This window comes from Panthera tigris, chromosome B4 (assembly GCF_018350195.1).
Source record: "Panthera tigris isolate Pti1 chromosome B4, P.tigris_Pti1_mat1.1, whole genome shotgun sequence".
NCBI classification, from domain to species: domain Eukaryota; kingdom Metazoa; phylum Chordata; class Mammalia; order Carnivora; family Felidae; genus Panthera; species Panthera tigris.
Window position 1 is genome coordinate 40,214,708 of NC_056666.1, and position 19,585 is coordinate 40,234,292.

General features: G+C 49.3%; 1 protein-coding gene across 1 annotated transcript in view; it reads right to left on the reverse strand.

Moving 5' to 3' along the window:
* The window catches only part of ANO2 (anoctamin 2), a 318,443-nt gene that overhangs the window by 46,888 nt on the left and 251,970 nt on the right, over positions 1-19,585 (reverse strand). The window contains exon 16 of the mRNA XM_042993671.1: positions 15,053-15,248. Within this exon, the coding sequence (XP_042849605.1) occupies positions 15,053-15,248 (196 nt within the window). The remainder of the gene's footprint in view (positions 1-15,052; positions 15,249-19,585) is intronic.

Below are 19,585 nucleotides of genomic sequence, written 5' to 3' on the forward strand. Positions count from 1 at the left end.
TCATTCTCCGAGTGCCTCATCATCCTGAAGCCTACTTGAGCTTGCTTATGCTTACGAACAGTCCTAGAGGCCCTGGCAGGCCATGCCGAACCTACAGAGCACCCAGTCACGCTATTCTGGGCTTCGCTGTGTGTTGAGGGGAGTGACTATTTGATTGTGTTACTCCAGAGGTGGCTGTAGGGGCAGATTTTTGCATCAGACACACCTGATTTCAAATGCAGAGCATAATTAGAGGTCTGAACTTCTATAAAAAGAATAATGACATCCGCCCAACAGGGTTGCCCTGAAAACTGCATAGGATTCTTAGAAAGCCCTCAGCCTAGTGCTTGGCAAGTGCCAGACCTCAATCAAGGATAGCTCCTGTTGTCCTAAAGTGTTCTCTTCTTGCATCACCTCCTCCAAGCTGGCAGCCCTGCTTTCTGCAGCATGGTTGGGCCATCCGTGGCCAGGTGTTTGTGCACATGTCTTAGCCCCAAAGGTTCTGGGCCTCCTTTCCATGTTGTTTAATGAGCACTTTCTACCAATCAACGGGGAGGATAGTGAGGAGGTGATCCTGCTGGCACATAGCGGGGAAAATCTAATCGAAACAGCCTGTCCTCACCTCTGCAGAAGTCTACCACCCAAGCTTCCCAAAGTTCTCCAGACAACTATGAAAATAAACATTGCCAGGGAATCTGGAGACACTGTCCTCATTTTATAGGAGATGAAGTTGGAAAAGTCTACCGTGCTATCCCTCAGCTGGCAGACAGCTTGGTAGTTTTCTCCTTCCTTCCACACCTGGAGGGACATGGCATTGCCCATGAGACAGAAGTCCGGGCCAGTCCCACACTGCCTTGCCCAATAAGCATTTGGATAATGATCTGTGTTCACCATTTACAGTGAACACTGCCTCAGCTGCTATTTCTTCTTTAGTTTATGTACATCAGCAAAGCCCCTCAGATATTTAAACCGTAAGGCCTTTTCTGTTCCTGCTACAAATTCTGCCTGACAAAGAGGCCAGTGCATCCCTGTTTGATTTATGCTTCTCAAGTCTTCCCTGGGCTCAAGATCCACATCCCTTTCTTCCGTCTGATTCCTATTCTCCTTGACAAAAGAAAAAAATGCTGAGGCCCAGGAAATGCTTACCATCAATTTCTAAGGTTACTTTCCATTTTAAGATCTCATAACCATAGGGATGCCTGGGTGGCTCAGTCTGTTAAATGTCTGACTTTAGCTCAGGTCATGATCTCATGGTTCGTGGGTGCAGGTACCGTGTTGGGCTCTGTGCTGACAGCTCAGAGCCTGGAGCCTGCTTCAGATTCTCCCTCTCTCTTTCTCTCTCTCTGTGCTCCTCCCTGGTTTGTGCTCTCTCTCTCAAAAATAAATAAACATTAAAAAAAAAAGATCTCATAACTGTGAACCCCCATATGACTGTTAACCCTCACTTTCCCAAGCCCCATGCCACCCTCCCCTTGCCATGCATGGTTTGGGTGGCAAAACAATGAGCATAGTCAGATACACCTTCTGGTAGGCCACAGCTATCACTAGATGTACTCTTCTAAGCATATTTATTGAAAGAATGAATAAATGAATGAATGAATGAATGACATGAAAAAATATGATTTGGAATAGTGAAAAAATATTTATCATTTATTAAAAATTCCCTGTCATATTCCAAGGACCACTGTTTGTGTGTATGGAGTCACAAGAAAGACGGATCTGCTTAATTTCAATTTCAATTTAATTTAATCGATTTAAATTTCCCTACCTTATCCTATCCACAAGATAAGAGCTGGGGATATTGGGGTTAGATGCAGGGCCATGCCCATGCCACGCGAGGGGCAGGGAGGGACAGGAGGTGAGGTGCTCTCTGCCAAAGAAGAAATGTAAGTGATGGGGGAGGGGCAGAGGCACCCAGCAGAAATGTTCATTAACTTCCCTGTCATTTGTAGTGGGATCCCATCATTAGCCTCTCCACAGAATCTTTAGCAAAGATGCATTAAAACCTGCTTTCTTCACCAGTGTTGAAAGAATTCTGGGTTTGTTCTTAGGGGAGGGATATGCCAAAGGACTCAGTCCTGCTTCAACATGGCCACAGGTCATGAACAGAGACCACCATGTGCCCTGTTGTGTTACAGAGGAGAAAGAGACACAGAGAGAAGGAAGGAGGGAAAGGGAAAGAAGGAAGGAGGAGGGAGAGATGGACAGAAGAAAGGAAGGAAGGAGGGAGGGAAGGGGGGAGGAGAGAGAGGGATGGAGGGAGAGAGGAAAAGTAAGGAGGAGGAGAGAGGAGGGGAAGGGAGGAAAGAGGACGGAAGGGAGACAGGAAAGAGGAGGGGAAGGGAAGGGAGGGAAGGAGGGATGGAGGGAGGGGAGGAAGGAAGCAAAGGCTTTCAGTAGGATTTTGAGCCTTTGCCCCATTTACCTAAGGCAGCCAATTTAACAGTAACAACCACTTCTTGTCTCTCATTTTAAAATAGTTTGGGTATAAGAAAATTAAAACTGATGTCACCCCAAAATAAGTATTCAGGTCTAAGGAGCTGAAAATTTGGAAAACTTGTCATGTAAATGTGGCTAGAAGGGGATTAAGAATGAGGAACAGAGAGGCATGTGTCTTTGATTTTCTTTTATAATCTCCTTTGAACTCTTTGTACTCAGATCTCCCAATCCTTGCAGGAATTTCCTCCAAGTTCTGGGGAAAGAGAATCTGATCCTTTCAGGATGTTTTACTCCAACTGGAAATGAGTGGCTCCTTTCCTCCATACTGATAAATCATGGGCCTAGTTATTATTTATTAGTTTTATTTCTGAAAACAGCCTTTGCTTGCACCTTTAGGGCCATGAGCCATCATAAATAATGGGCATTTCCAATAAACAATCTAAATCCACTTGATAGGCCACTAAATCAGCTGGATGCCCCCACCTCAGAGAAGCTCTGCAGCCATGTAATGTGCTTCACAGAGCCTTCCAGGGAAGGCTCCCAGGGAATACCTTCCAGGGATGGAGATAAGTGGGGTGGGGTTGGGGGTGGGGATGGGAGTATTAAAGCCCTGAAGCTCCAGTTAGACTATTGGATCTGTCTCAGTAGTCAACACTAGGAACCTCATCTGTCTATGACAGAGACTATATGACTCAAGAAACAGAACAAGTTTTCCCAGGGTCCACTTGGGATGGGATGGTGTCTTCAGCCCAAGCAGAACAATTTGTACTGCAGGCCACTGGGCAGGATCCCATCATAAGACACAGACCTCTGGAGTGGTCTGAATCTAAGACCATGAGAAAACAGCCCAGCCTTATGCTTCATAAAACTCCAAGCCCAGTGCCTTTAGGCTACAATCGCTACAGGGAGGTGAAGTAGGGAGTCAACACAGAGAGAGTGTGGGTAAGTAGAAGGCAACCCTTCTCTGTCATTATATGCTCCTGAAATCCCATATCCCCCAGAAAGTCACCCCAGGTTGACTGGAGGCCTTCTGAGGGTTTTGCCTCCTCCCAACCTGTTGAAGCAGATTTCCAACAGAGGGCAGACTCTATCCAGGACCAGGAAGGGCAACCACATGGAATTCCTGTGCAGAGCCATTACCCAGCCCCCCTTTTTGTTAAGTGTTAAACCTCTGGAGTGTTGTGTCATGAAAAAATATGAGTACAAATGACCCAGCTGTAAACTGCCTTGGAAAATAATTAGTATGAAAGCCCAAGTTAGTCCCAGGGGGCCAGCTCAGAATCCAAAGTCCCCAGGCTCCATCCTAATCATATGGAAACAGTATGGCCAGCAAGAGGATGCCAGCTGCAGAACCTGAATTTTCGAAAAGCAGCTCGGGGTAACTGGAGCCCCCAGCAACCCAGCCAGCAGATATAGAATGATGGTGACAAAAGGAAATGAGATGTCCAAGTGTATGTTTCAGGCAGTACCAGCCCCAGCACTGCTCTGGGCAGAAGGAAGGAGGGCCTGAACTTGTGTGGCTGAGTCAGAAAGCAGAGGTGCCTGCCCCTCTCCCCGCCTCTCCCCCAGGGCAGATCCAGCTTCTGCAAACAGCTACATTTTCTGACAGCCCTACCACCTGGCCTTCCGTCTGTTTGTGTGCGTGTGTGTGTGTGTGTGTGTGTGTGTGTGTGTGTTGGGGGCAGGGGCAGAGGTAGGTGTGTCTCAGCCTCCAATGTGATGCTGTTGCCTTGTTTGTGTCATCGGAAAGGAATCACCTTAGGAGAAACCAGCCAGCTGGGTAATTAAGCAGCCAGAGTATTGCCTAAGGGAGCTGAGAGCCCCAGAACTAGAGATTAAGGAAGGGCACTCCTGAGATATGCCTGAACCCTAGAGAATTCCTTAGTGCAAGGGATCCCTCCCTTAGAGTCAGGAAGATGACTTTTGATCCCAGACTAAGGGACGTGAGATCTGCTGTGCTGTCTAGCAGCCTAGCCCAAAGTGACAGCATCACAGGGCATCTCATTTTAAAAAAAGAAGGAGACTAGGGGCGCCTGGGTGGCTCAGTCGGTTGGGTGGCTGACTTCAGCTCGGATCATGATCTTGCATTTTGTGAGTTTGAGCCCCATGTCGGGTTCTGTGCTGACAGCTTGGAGCCTGGAGCCTGCTTTGGATTCTGTGTCTCCCTCTCTCTCTGCCCCTCTCCTGCTCATGCTCTGTCTCTCTCTGTCTCTCAAAAATAAATAAAGATTTAAAAAAATTGTTTTTAATTAAAAAAAAAAAGGAGACTAAATAGGACGGGAGCATCTGGGAGGGGGAAGAGGAAGAGAGAGAGACTGATTAATACTGTTATGGGCCAATCAGGAAAACCCCATGCTCAGTGCCCACTATGTGCCGGGCACTATACGGGCACTTGCCATGGATTCCCCATGTGATTGCTATCACTGCCCTGTGAGGACTGTCTCCCCATGGCAATGACAGGAGTGGGGAGACAACAGGTAGGTGTGCCTGGTTTGTGGCCATCGACACTCCCACGAAACCAGTGGGTCATCTTGCAAACACACACAGGTCTGGAAAAGCCCGGTGAGAAGGAAGGGAGTCATTCCACCTTAGCCCATCTCCTCATGCCTTTCCAGGGAAGGCAGCTCAGAAGGAATGCTTTTATCTTTTTCATCCTTCCCTAGTTCCACAAATGTTTATCAAGTGACTATTGTGTGCCAGGCATCAGGCACTGGGAATACAGTGGTGGCCAAAACCAATAAGCTCCCTGCCATGAGGAGATTACAGTCTAGAAGAGGGGCATAGATTAATGAGACCATTCTGGAGAGCAATGAGGATAAAAGGCAGGGAGATGAGAAGAAAAGGGGGCAGGAAGGCGGTTTTAGTCAGAGTGGTCAAGAAGGGCCTCTGGAGAGCTGACCTCTCAGCTGAGGCCCCAGGGATGTGGTGGAGGGAGCACGGACGAGCTGGGGAGGAGCCACGGGTGGTAACCACAGGGAAGGGCAGCAGACAGGAGAGACCTACAGATGTGTAGAGAATGAAAAGACCCCAAGGACTGAACATTCTGAGCAAGGAGAAAGCATTTATTAGGCAGTAGAACTGGAGGAGAAGGCAGGGGCAGGTCAATGGGACTTCACAGGCCACAGAAGGGACTTAAACCTCACTGGAAGCACAATGGGAAGTCGCCTTGAGGTTTTGCACAGGGGAGGGACATAGCGAGATTATATTTTAAAAATATCACAGAAGATGGGCTGTGTATATGTGTGTCAAGAGGGAGATAGGTATGGAAGCAGAGAGACAAATGAGGAGTGCACAGCGGTCCAGGCAAGAGATGGCCAATATTAGGATGGAACCTGTGAACTGTGATCAGATCTGGGGTATATTTGAAGGTGGAGTGGACAATACTTAACAGACTGGACTCTAGGTTTGAAAAGAAAGAGAGAAAGAGAGAAAGAGAGAAAGGGGGGGAGAGAGAGAGAGAGAGAGAGAGAGAGAGAGAGAGTGAGTTCGGGTCCAGGATGACACTTGGGTTCTAGTACAAGCATCTGAGTGGTTGGTGGTTCCACTTCCTGAGAGGGGAAAAAAGTGGGTGAGAACTAACAGGTTTGGAGGGAAAATTAAGAATTCAAAGTTGGACACATGGAGTCCTTGGACCTCTGTGCTTCTGTCCTCCCTGGGCCGTGCTCCCAGTGGGATGGAGCACTGCATGAACTGTACCATCCTTCAAAGGTACCCAGCTAGCTTCAAGGAACCAGAGCCTTGAGCAAGTCATGGCCCCAGGTGGAGGGCACACCCTGTGATATCCCAAGTGCTTCCTGCTTCTGGTCTTTTTCTATTGTCTGTGACACAACTCACAAGGCTGTAACAGAAGAACACAGGAAGACCTTGGGCCGGAAGGACTTTTCTGTCCCAGTGTTCCCAGATAAGGGATTTATTTTTCTGCACCTCACTGTCCTCATTCCTAAGATGGGACCTTCCTTAAACATTTCTTGTAGAGTCTGAGGGAGATAAAGTATGGAAAGCACCAAGCATAGAGTAAGGGCTCCAACATTTGCTTTTATTATTTTATGTACCAAAGCACTCTAGCAGACATTTAATTTCTACACCTGCCTCCTCTTTAGTGAGACAGGTACCTGCAGGTTACCTAAAAATCTTGACAGAGTCCTCTTAGAAGGTCGGGGTGGGCGTCACTTGGGTTGGTGAAGGCCCCTAGAGTCACCAGGGTAACCTCTCTCTGAGGGAGATTCAAAGGGATAGTATCAGATCTACTGTGTTTTGAAGGTTAAGAAGACAAGCTGTATGTCCTGGAGCCTACAGGATGGATGGCATCCTGGAGATGGGGGTAGAGGCATAGACGGGTGTCCTGAAAGCAGGTGACCCTGACGGCTGCAGCCCCTTGACTGAGCTCACTCTAGAGGGGAGGATCATCCTCCCTGAAGAGCAATGGCCTGCCCGGGACCTGCAACCCGGAGGGACCCTCTCAGCAATGGCCCAGACTCTTCTGTCAGATGGGACAGGGCCAGCATCCAACAGCAATGCTGTGTAGCAATGAGAGGAGGGCTGGCCATAGTGCAGGTCTGACTTCCCTGTTTAAATGTGGATGTTGGCCTGACTGCCTCTATGAGTCAAGATCCCATCAGGAAGCAGAACTCCCCTCACTGGTTCAAAGGAAGTGACCCTAATGAAGGTATTACTTACTACAGTGAGGGGGCAAGGAGAAGAAATGGTGTCACTGGAGCCCAAGAAGGGCCATGAGGGAGGACTCATCCTGTAGAATCTGTGGATACATGCAGGTTTTTTTTAAGCTTTTTAAATGTTTATTTATTTATTTTTTGAGAAAGAGTGTGTGTGTGTGAGCGGAGGAGGGCCAGAGAGAGAGGGAGAGAATCCCAAGCAGTCTCCGCACTGTCGGTGCAGAGCCTGATGTGGGGCTTGAACCCATGAACCATGAGATTATGACCTGAGCCAAAATCAAGAGTCAGACACTGAACCAACTGAGCCACCCAGGCACCCAGAAAGGGTGCATTTTTGTCAGAGATGAGGGAGAAGCAGGGAAGAACTACCCCCAATTCTCCCTTGTGCCTGCTAAGCTTCCTTCTGCTCTTCCATGGCTTCCTATCGAAGTCAGAGCAGGGGGCCCCAGTGATACCATCGGCAGAGCCTCAGGGATGCAGGACATGGTGCAAAAGGGTGGAGAAGGGGTCTGGAGAGAAAACAAGGCAAACAGAGAATGCCCACCATACTCCGTTCTCTTCTTGTGGCTTAAGTCTTGAGTCTGGGTTCTTAGAAACTCAAAGAAAGGGAGAGAAATATATCGGACTTCCCACTAACAGGAGATATGAGTGCTTCAGTGACTAACTGGAAAAAGGAGAGAGATGTGTTCATAGTTACCGTTCAAATTTGGGAGGAAATTCTTGCCAGTTATATGAAACTATTATAAGTAGCATGATGCTAATAATAGTTTCATATAACTGGCATGGATTGTTCCACGAACTTGGGCTATAACCATGATCAGGTCTTTTTTATTATTAGCAGCAGCCTCCCGTGATCCAGGACCCTCCCAGACAACATTTACAATACTTCATGCCCGCAGCACCGAGGGGGCCCTCAGACAATGGCAGAATCCACTTTCGCCACACCCTTCCCCTGGCCTCACAGATGGGCAGGCAGGAGGCTCTTCCTCCCCAGTTGCCTGAGGCCACCCAGAGAGTCAGGAGCTCAAATACAACCCCACAGACCTGACTCAGGCCGGATTTCAAATTACCAGCACTACAGCCCCCCACCCCCAAACCCCCGCCCCGTCCTCGGGAAGACACGGGTCCTGGCCTGCACGCACCCACCCGCATCCACACGTGTCCTCGCTGTGGAGGTACCTTCCTGAGCAGACTCGGTCTGCAGCAAAGCCCACTCCCCTTGTCCCAGGGCTCCGAGCCAACAAAGCCAGCACGTCCCCCCTAACTCTGAAAACACACGTTGCCCATATTTGATGGAAAATTAGATCCATCCATGTATGTCCAAAATGTTTCTCTTTAAAGAATTTCTGATGTCCTGGCAGCCTTTGGTAGCAAGCTTTGTCTCCTTTTTTTCCTTTCTTCCCTCTTTTCTCTTTAGTAGTGATACATTGGCTTTTCCTGATGGTAGCTTAGAACTGGATTTTAGACTGAGCCATTTCAATTCCTCAGAAAAAAGCTTTTTTAGAAAATTTAATAAAGCATGAGGGACCCCAAAGTCTGTGAACCTGCGCAGGTGTCCTGATGCACGCAGACCTAGGAGGCAGGTGACGATGCGCTCAGAGTTTGCTCCCTCCAAGTCTCCCTGATCGTCTCAGAGACCCCTACCACCTGCCACTCACATGGGTCGGGGCATTGCCTTTTAAACCTTCTGGAGCCTCTGGTGTGCTTTCTTTGGCTTTCTCCACACATCTAAAGTTCCCTGAGGAACCAGGACCGCTATATATTACCAGACAGTAGAGCATCACAGTCTTAGAGTTGAGGCCTGACTCACCACCTCCCAGCCCCATGACCTTGGGCCTGTTAGCTGTTTATCTCTGTGTCTCAGTCTTCTCCACTCTAAAATGGGAGTGTTAAGAGTCCTGATGCCTTTGGGGCTTGTTTTGAGGATTAAATATACTGATAAATAGAAAGTGCTTACAGCAGCTCTTGGCATGCTCTAATACACATACATACACATACTCACACATGCCACTAACCAGATGCTCCTGGGTCAAGTTCCTAAGCGTCTTCAGGCTTCCCAGAAGTAAAATGAAAGCCATGACCAGTTCCCAGCTCTACGGTGACGATTCTGTGGGATGATGTATGTACAATGTCTACCAGTGCCTGGCACATGGCAGGTGCCCCCAAAAGTCCTTCACCCCATCCCTCCTTTTGTTCCCTTCCTAGCCCCACTTCAGTGGCCCCGGGGCAGCAACACTCAGAAGCACGGCATCGTCAGTATTTAAACAACTCAAGAGCACAGCCATTTTCCTACAACTTGGAGACTCTGACTTGGCACACCACCATCCTTTGAGCACCTGCAAGATGCCCAACCCCAAAACTAGGAGAGGCTCACCACAGAGTTAAGGGTGAACCACACAGCTCCACACACAGCCAGCGCTGCGCACACAGTTTTGAAAGGGAGAGGAAGAGAAGGTGGTGGTGGAAGAGCTAGAGATCGAGAATGATCCTGATAAAAAACAAGCTGCTGACATCTTGGTTATTAAGGCTAGAAGCCTGCTGGCAGCCCTGCCCCTCTCACAGCTGGAGTGCGGACATGCTCCCCATCTGGGCCGAGCCTGACCCATGCCTATGTTGGTCACGAGAAGACCCTACAGTTTTCAGGAGCTCTGGACATCCTGCTCCCCATGTGTGGGTTCAGAAGCTCGCTGCCTCAAAGGCACCGTCTATCCCTGTGCCAAGGAAAAAGCATGGTCTGCATGCTTGTGCACCCCACCCCTGGCCAGAATTCATATGTTGAAAACCTAATCCCCCTTGTGATGGTATTCAGAGGTGGGGCCTTTGGAAGGTGCTCAGGCCATGAAGGGGGATCCCTCAGAAGTGAGTGGGGTGCCCTTGTAAAAGAGGCTCCAGAGGGGCCCCTAGTGCCTCTGCCATATGAAGACACAGCCATAGGACCTGGGGGAGGACCCTTCCCCAGCCCTGTTGACATCCTGAGCTCAGACTTCCAGCCTCCAGAGCATGAGAAACACATTTCTGCTGTTGACACCCACTATGTGGTATTCTGTGATAGCAGCTGGACAGGCTAGGACCAAAGCATGCCTTGAGCTACTACTCAAGGGTCTACTTGGTGACCCTTGTCACCTTGCCTCATACCCTGGCCTCCCATGACATCTGAGCCCGGTCTGATTTTCCTGGACATCTGGGGTCCTGATGTCCTGCCCAGCTATTGCTTGTTTCCCATCCCAGGAACCAGACCCTTTCCTATAAACCACCACCTGGAACCCCTTCAGGAATGAACAGATCACTGGGGACCGTACTGTCCCACCTATTCATTGGGATCCTCACAAACTAATTACTGATGCTTGCTGAAGGGGGTTACCCACCTTGCAGAGCAGACTCTGGCCACCAAGGCCCCAAGCTTCACTCATTTTCCCCTAGCAACCCCATCCCATCACCTAGGTCCCAGCTCAGTCTCTGCCCCACCATTGCCATACAGCCACCAGCTCACAGTGTGCCTTGCACCCGAGCCTGTGACCGCTGTTACCATGGCAGCCAGGGAGGCAATTACTGTGTCTTTATCTACCACTGCTGAGCCAACTCTTAACATATTCTGGAGTCTGTCACAAATATTTGTGGCCAGAAGGGACCTCAGATGGGCCTGATGTCTGGGCCTGTTGGGAGATGCTCCCAAGAAATCGGTCTTCACCACCCAGCCTTTGCAGGAAACACTTGGGAACTCGCTGGGGTTGTTTACACCAGCTGTTTGCACCTGGTGAGCAAGGCGGTAGTCATATGCTCCTCAGCAATCAGGAGATCTGAGGCAAAAGGCCAGACGGGTATTAAAGCCAGCGTGAGAATGGCACAGGAAACCCCTAAGCCTGGCAGAATCCTCATTCCATTAGGTGGCCTTATTCACAACTTTTTGACCCCATGCAGGCCTGGGGGGACTCTGCAGTCATACCTCTGCCTGAAGGTGCACAGGTCACCCCTGCTGTGCACGACCACCTCAGTGAGTGGGTTAGTGTGCACACTCTTTGCCATTAAGGACACTTTAAGTCTTCTGATAGCTTTGTTGCATCTTTCAGTGACTGTCCCATCAAGCCAACTTCACATTTACCTTATTCATCTCAATGTTTCTGCAAATCCTTTTGAAGGTAGGAAATAACAAATGCATACATGCTCATGGTAGCTTCCACTGTGGTTTGCAGGATGCCTAGCCTATGGGCATTCCCCAGAAAAAATTTTTTTGAATGCATAAACGAAGACAGAGATAACTGCATCAGCAAACTCACAGATCTCCTGTGAGGCAGGCACTATGGGGGACATAAAAGGAAATATAAGACCGAGGAGCTATTCTCCAAGGCTTTGTAGCCTGGCTGGAGCCAGCAGCAGAGACCCTTGCTGTCCATGGAGTGTCCACACACTTCTACACATCTTCCCACTGCTTCACAATTAGGCTGCTTCCAGCCAGTGTGCTGTGAGCAGAAGTGAGAGATGGCGTGTTTCACAGCCTCCCTGGTGTCCATGTGGCCTCCATCAGTCTGGGTCCAGAGCCCCTGCCCTGCTGCACTGGACATGGAGCGTGAGCAAGAACAGGTAAACAACTCCAAATTATGCACCTGAGATTTTAAGATAGATTTATCACCCTGGCAGAGTCTCGTCTACCCTAAGACTGGGAAACCCACACACAAGGGCCCCGAATGCTAGTTTATATCTGACCCAAGGGCAAATGGAAGTTGTCTGTGGGGGCATGGAGTGGTGCTCCCCTCCCCCAGCCCAAGGAGAAAGTTTGAAAAGACTGACTGGGTGGGGATTTCCAAGCAGGAGACCCATAGACAGAGGCTAAAGACAAGGGCATAGTCCTTAGGCTGTGACAACAGTCCCCACAGAGGTGATGATCAGTGGACAGGAAGGAGGGAAATAATGAAGGAAAGATCAATAAAACTGGTTCCAGAAAAGCTCCCTGTTTGCCCAATGCCACATATCTGGGGATGGGAGGGAGAAGGAGTCAGGCCCAGAACTCAAAGGTTCCTTCCACTGGGCTCCCGAATTCAGTGGCCCTTCCACTATACAAAAACACCTGTCTGACCCTCTGAGAACATCCAGTCCAAGGCAGACAAGAGCAGCAACCTAGGACGAGGCCCACATGGGTTCCTGCATGGAGACCCAATACACCACTTTGGTCCAGACAGTAAGAAACTCACACCGACAGAGCGCAAAAGGTATTTGCAGTTCAGAGGGACAATCTGAGTTTGAGCCTTAGTAAAATGAGGATATAATACTCTCCTTGCTGACCGCACACAGTTTCTGTGAGGATGAAATGGGATAACAGAACTCTTTTAAGTTGAAAGTCGCTTTATGAGTATCGCTATCACAAAGAACAAAAGGTACTTGCCAGGATTTCATCTCCTTTCCAGAGCACAGACTTCCTTACCAGCCACTGGTTGCACAGCGTGGGGGAGCCTGAACTTTGTGGGTGAGGGAGAAAGCGCTGTTAGGAACAGTGGATGTACCTTCACAGTGTGGATGGTGTTTTATGGCCCAATGCAAAGAGAATTTGCCCTGCGTTGTAGACAGGAGGTGCTCACTAAACCCTGGTCAGTGAGGTTCTGACTGTGGACCACGCTCTATCTTCTAGCCCTACCACTCTCTAAAGCCATGGAACACAAGTGAAACAAAGTAATGCAAATGGGCAGCAGGAAGACATTTCTGCACCATCGCCGATTTCCTGTTCCTCTCTTCCCTACTTCCTGCCCACACACTCATTAATCTCCTTTACATTAGGCCTTCCTGCCTCTCTCTTCTCTGTGGCATCCTATGTCCCTGCCAGGATAGTTCTGCAAACATACAGCTCCAATCATGTTGCATTCTTCAGAAAGTCCCCCAGTGGTATGGGGCCAGAGCCACTGAGGGGGATGGGGGACGTTTCTTTCCACTCCTGATGCTTCCCCGATGTGGAAGGAGTGTGTTATTTGTAATGCCCTAACTTGTCTCCCCCACCTCATCCTTTACCCTCTTGGGGGACAGAAGCTTATCTCATTAGTCAGCCTGGAGGGTGACACCAGCATGCCTCATCTGTCCACCCCCTCTGCCCTTCCTCTGGGGAGAAAAGGGTCTATGCCCTGCCCCTCCACATCCTAAGACTTGCCTGGCTTCCCTGCCCTCCGTTGCTGGCCACTGGGAGGGACGTCTGTCTGTAATCCTGTATTAGGAAGCCTATCTGGCTCTCCTGCTAAGCTGTTTCCTCCCATGTAGCCTATTTTAGCTTTAAAAGTGAAGTCTCAGCTTTTGCCTACATCTTACTTTTTAGCATATTCAATGATTAGGGCTGAAAGATAGGTACTTTTTATTGGATGACTCTTCGAACTCCAGCAAACACTTTCCCATGTCTATGAAAATTAGCAGCATCCTTGGCCTGGCATTCAAGGTCTTCTACAGAAAAATCAGGTCTGGGTCAATGCTCTGGGCCTAGTTTCTCACTCTGCTATGCCCTGGACATGCTGCAGACCCTAGAGGAACCACCACACTGGACTCCTGTAGCATCCTGGACATGCTTCGTGTTTCCTTCTTCCGTACGCTGAGCTCTCTGCCCCCTCGGCTCCCCTGGCACCAAAGCTGTGCCCATTGTACAAGCCTAGCCCCTGTGCACTCCCCCCCTGTGCCTTTTCTGACCCTGAGGGGTCTAATTTCTCCTTTCACTGCCAGACTTCTTATTCTGTTTCCTCTGCCAGGAACCTCTTCTCCTCCTGCCCGCTTCCCCCTCCCTCTGCACCTATGTGTCTATATACCACTTATCTGTGAGCAATCCAACTTGATGCCCTTATACCTCAGAAGCCCTCCAGGATGCTCCCCCTAAGTACTTCTATAGAATCTCACATACCACTAAACACCCTGAAGCAACATTCTCTGCTGACTCTTCTCCAGAAACCTATGAAGGAACACGGACGGGTAACACTTACTAATGTGCACATGCCTAAAGAAAGCAGAACCTCCATTCCAGATGGTACCTCTACATCCACATGGAGACCAAAAGTCAATGCCCACTGTGAGTAGAGGCCAAGCCAGGGAAAGGCACTGAAAGAATCCCTTTAACTGGAATTAGTGAAACCTTTCTGGAATGTTCTGATCCTCCAGGGAAGGCTCTCTTGACAAGGGGGTTATCCTGTCAAGTGTCTAGCTTTTAACTAGTCAGTGAATTAAAGACATCTAATTATTAGTTCAATTTTTCTGAGGATAGTCAGAAGCTGACAGCCCTAGTCCCCAGATTCCACCAGGGAAAGAGGTGCATGTCCCAAGGCCACCCAGGATAAGTACCATGAGGAAAGGGTCTCAGTTCTCAGCTCTCCCCTGTCTAATAAGCGCAAATGCCAAAAAATGGTGCTCAGGCAACAGCAGGTTGTGGCTCAAATGACACGTCTGAATACTGAGGCCACCACATTTTTCTCACTGGCTTGAAGCTTGGGAAGTCTGATATGCCTCTTTGAAGTCTGCTCAGTGTGTGGGGAATGTGTGGATTTTCTGGGGCCTCAGCAATATGGGGATAGATGAGACCCTCCAGGGCTCAAGTATCAAGAGCTTTCTCCACTCTGTAAACACTCCTGGGAAAATGAGGAAAGGCTAAAACTCTGTAATTTGTTACAGGAAGTGTTGAACCCATCTTGCTTCTTAGGTTAGGCTAAAAAGAATAGGTCCCATGAATGATTCTTTGGCGACAATGAGGCAATCAACTTGGGCTGGAAGACTACTGATAGAGAATGCCCTAAGGAGGATTTCTGGCTGAGGGGAGGCCCCTGGCAGGCCCTGCAAGTACGCAACTTCTTTGGTACTTCCTCATTTCTCCAACTGAAATGCACTCTACAAAGCATTTTGTTTCTGTTCTTTTTTCCGTTTTCAGTCACCACCACCAAAAACCTCGCATGTGTTGAGCCAACTTCGTTCAAGGGGGCCTAGGGCAGACATGGGATTTGGTGACACAGTACCGATTTTGGTGAGCCATGTGGCCACAGCACCATAGATCTCGTCCAGGATGAGGATGACCACAAGGTTGATGATGACTGCTGTGGCTGTCACTGTCACCCGGACGTTGGAGCGTGTAGCCTTGTTGAGAGACAGGGCTGCTGCAGTTGTTATGCGATACACGATGACCCCAAAGACGATGGAAAATGTCAGGGCAATCTGTTTGAGAGACAGGGAGAGTTACGGCTCAGCAGACAAGTACTGGGCAGCTATTATTTGGTCGGCCAACAGTCCTCTTCGCTACGTCAGGTACTATTAATCTGGAGTCCACCAGTAGGCAACAAGGGGGCGGCACACCCTCTAAACTCTCGTGCAAATTCTATGGAGGGGTGCACTGTCCATGGAGACTGTCTTCCATTTACGAAATGCCAAATGGTCTCTAATACATACAAACCCCTAAGGATGAAAACACTGGACGCTGAGGTGCGTACAACACACGTGATGTTATTTCTTTCATTAGGGGGTTTCCAGTTGACCACGGAGGAGAGCTGAACTCTTACAGTGAATGAGACCTGAGAGGTACTGCATGCTCTGTGAAGGGGCTGAGAGTACAGAGGAACAAGCAGATCAGGGGAATAATGGGATGTAAACTGGGCTCTCGGTGAAAGGAAACAGGGAGCCATGGAAGGTGTCTGAGCTGAGAAGCGGTGAGTCAGCTTCATGCGGTGTGTGTGGGAAAGCTGCCCAAAGAAGAATAAAGAGAGATAAACCAGGCATGAGATTTGTAGACTCTTGGTCCTCAGGGTGAACAAAATATCACTGTAAGATTTCTCTGCCGGGCAATAATAGAGGACTCGGATTTCTCCTTTGGTGCAGAAATCTCCGGCTGTTAGGCTGAAAGGAAAGCTTACCAGTCGCTTGACCTCCAAGGGCCCCCCATTTCCTCTTTCTAGAACCTAAGAATAATAACTCACTCTCCCAGACCAGGCCCTCTCCTCTCCCATCAGAGCCAGGGAGGACCATTTCCATGAAGCAGAAGGATGTCAGGGGAAGAAAGTGCCCTGCATAAGCTCTCAGGGCAGAGGAAGGAGATTGAACGTCTAGGTGTGTAACCTGCTCAGAGCAAAACTCTAATTTGCGTCAGTCAAGTGAAGTCTTCTTAGAATTCTTTCTGCACAGGAGGCTGTTCAGGTAGTATTTCCTCTGGGATCAGGGGATGGCGGGGGCAGGAGGGGGGTGGTTGGCGTTGGCTGGGGACAGCAAAGATTCCCTCTGAAAATACAAAGTATCCTGGACTACACGTTCCCTCCCTAGAAAGGAGGGGAGGAGAGAGGGGGTAGCAGGGGTGGGGGGGGGCGCTCTGGTTCAAGCAATGCTTTGCAAGCTGTGTATGACACCGGTGGGCGAATGGGGAATGGGTTCCAGATGTGTCAAGGTATGAACGACTTCAGGCCTCTGGGGGGCGCTTGGGGCTGCCGGAGCTGGGGGTGTGCTGGTGGCAGCCTCAGCTGTTACCCCCGCACGCTGTACAAATATCAGCATTTGCCCTGTGGGCCACAGTGTGAAAAAGGAGGCCTCCCTAAGGCAGGCAGGATGGCAACGTTCTCTGGGTAGAGGGCGTGTGTGCGTGCATGTGCGCACGCACATGTGTGTATGTCAGGGTGGAGAAGAGGTTACATGGGAATGACACCGTGTGGGAGACCCTCATTAGAGGGAGTGGGAGCGGCAGAAGCCCCAGCCTCCAGGACGACGGAGGAATGGGCGCCGTGTAAGTAGGAAAGGCTGGACATGACATCACCGCTCTCCAACAATGTAGACATTTTCACTTCCCGTTCCTCCGGGACTGTCACTGCCAGACAGTAAGGGCCTGGAAAACGTGGTGTGAGATTCTTTTCCCCCGAAATCACTTTTGCAGCAAAAGGCCAGTGATGGAAGTATTGATGAGGCGGGGGAGGCCAGGGCATCAAAGACTGAGTGTGTGTGAGCATTCTGGAGGATTCTGGGGGAATGACTGGGGGGAAAACAATGGCAAAAACATCCTTTGCTTTGGGTCCTGGGGGTGGGGCATGGAGGAATGAGGGGGAAGGAGATCGGCTTCTATTCTTCTCCAAGAGGCCCAGCTGCTAAACTGGGGAAGGAAGAAAATTCTTTATTGCTACCCGGAGTGTGATCCATGGACCTGCTGCATGGGCCAGGAGCTCGGTCAACATGCAGCATCTCCAGGATAGCTCCAGATCCAGTGGCTCAGGATCCGCACTTGAACGAGACTCCTATCCAAGTTCTAGAGGCACTGCTCTACTCACTTGTCCCAGCCTCCTGTCCTCCTGGGCCCTACCTCCAACACACCCCTCCCCAGCCCTCTGGTGCTGTTCTGTGCAATCCTAGATTCTCAGCTCCTGATTTTCCCTTCCACTACAGCAACCAGGTCTGAAGCTGTCCTTCAGTGTCCCTGCAGGCTCCTCAGGACTCCTCAAGCTAGATGAGCCTGGAGGACACCAGCCCAGTCCTGTGACCAGTTTGCAGATGAGGAAACAGGCATGAAAAGTGAAGTGATTTGCTCAAGGTCACAAGGCGTGGCCTACAACCCTAGCCTCTGGAATCCTGATGGGAGTTAAAGGATATTAGCATTCAGGGGTCATCCACGTCCAGCCTCTAATTTCATATGTAAGGAAACTGAGGCCCAAGAAGCAGCAATGTGATCGGTCCAGGGTCTGGACAGCTCCTGGCAAAGCTGGGATGCTAATGGCGGTGCCCTCTCGATTGCGTTATTCAGTACACATCTACCTGAGCACTTATCCTTATAACAATCATGTAAAACATGCCTTTTGTGGATGGCATTTACTGACTGTCCAGGATCTGAACCCTGCTCTGTGGCTCCCACGTCTACAATCTCATCCTATCCTGATGTTAGAAAGCAGGTCCTCTAGAGTAGTACTAAATCCAGCACTGTTTTCACCACTGTGGCTGCAGTGTTGATGTTGCTTAGTAAATTCAGGAAATATGTGCTGGGGATATTTCATGTTTATGAGCAGTCTCCCCCCAAATAGGCCAAAAGTGGGGACTTGTCTTGGACTGCATTCTGTGCCTCATGCCCTTTCACAGCGGTGCCTTACTGCAGAACCTACTTGGTAAAGATTTGCTGGTCCCTGGCTCTAGGACCCTAGCTCTCCAGAACATGGGAACATCACCATGGTCCCCATTGCTTTTGGTGTTCTGATCCCATAGCTTTACTTGTGGACACAGCCAAACTGCAACAGAACCCAGGCTATGGAGTCCAGAGTCCTATTTAATGCTATGAGACATAGGAAGGAGAGACGGTCTGGTCCCCATGCTCCAGGTCTTACATTCACAATCACGGTGGAGAAAACCACTGCACATGTATAAGGATGAGCCTAATAGCAGGCGGACAGAGTACAGGCTCAGTTCATGAGCTTCATATGTGCCAAGCAGAGCACAGGGGGATTAGTCAGAGAAAATCCCACAGAAGTAGCTTTGGGACAGTTTCCTACGAGAAAGGTTTGGAGAAAAGAATACAAAAAACAAAACAAAACAAAACAAAAATGTAGAAACAGATAAGTCAGAAGCAATCTTGGCTGAACCAGTGGAAGAATAGCCAGTCTGAGGCAGGGCACGTAATAGTAGCTCAATTTTAAAACACACACACACTATCGACTTTATCATTGACAAATAGATCGTCTCTGGCAACTTATTAATGATTAATTACCTTACTTTCTCATTCAGTCACTCATAAAATATGTCTTGAGTACCTTCTACATGCCAGTCACCATTCTAAGTGTCAGGGATATAGTAGTGAGCAGACTGCCCAGGAGTGTCTGCCCTCGTGGCACTGATCTTCTAGTGGGGAAAGACAGACAACAAACTACTAAAATGCATCAAACAGAGAGTATATCTGGTTAGGAAAGGCATAGGTGAGGAGGTGATATTTCAGGAAGGCCCTAAAGAGGGAAATCGGAGGGAAGGGGCTGTCAGGCAGAGGGTGGCCAAAGGAGAATAAAAGGGGGAGGTGGGTGTGGAGGGGAGGAGGGTCATTCCTGTGGTACAAGGATGCTGGCTTCTACATCCCATGAGATGCAGGGCCTTAAGAGAGTTTTGAGCAGAGAAGTGACATGATTTGATCCAGATTTTAAAAAGATCAGTAAGCTGATGATTTTTTTTTTAAAGTAGGCTCTACACCCACCATGGGGTTTGAACTTACGATCCTAAGATCAAGAGTCACATGCTCTATCAGCTGAGCCAGCGAACAACCTCAGCAGGCTGACTAATCTGTAGGGGCACAATTGGGGGGCCACCACAATAAGGCAGGTGATGGAGGAGGGTTTCTGGGGGCTGGTCCCCAACACACAAGTGGAAGTAAATGACTGCCTTGGGCATGAAGAAAAGCTCAGGCACCTAGCTCTAGAGCCAGGACACTGCTTCTGATAATCCCCTCCCACATAAAAAGAAAACAAAAGAGCTTTAATTCAAAAAGGAAAAACACTGTTGTAGCTCAACACATTGGGTTGGAGAAGAAAGAGAAAATTCACCTTGTCCCACGC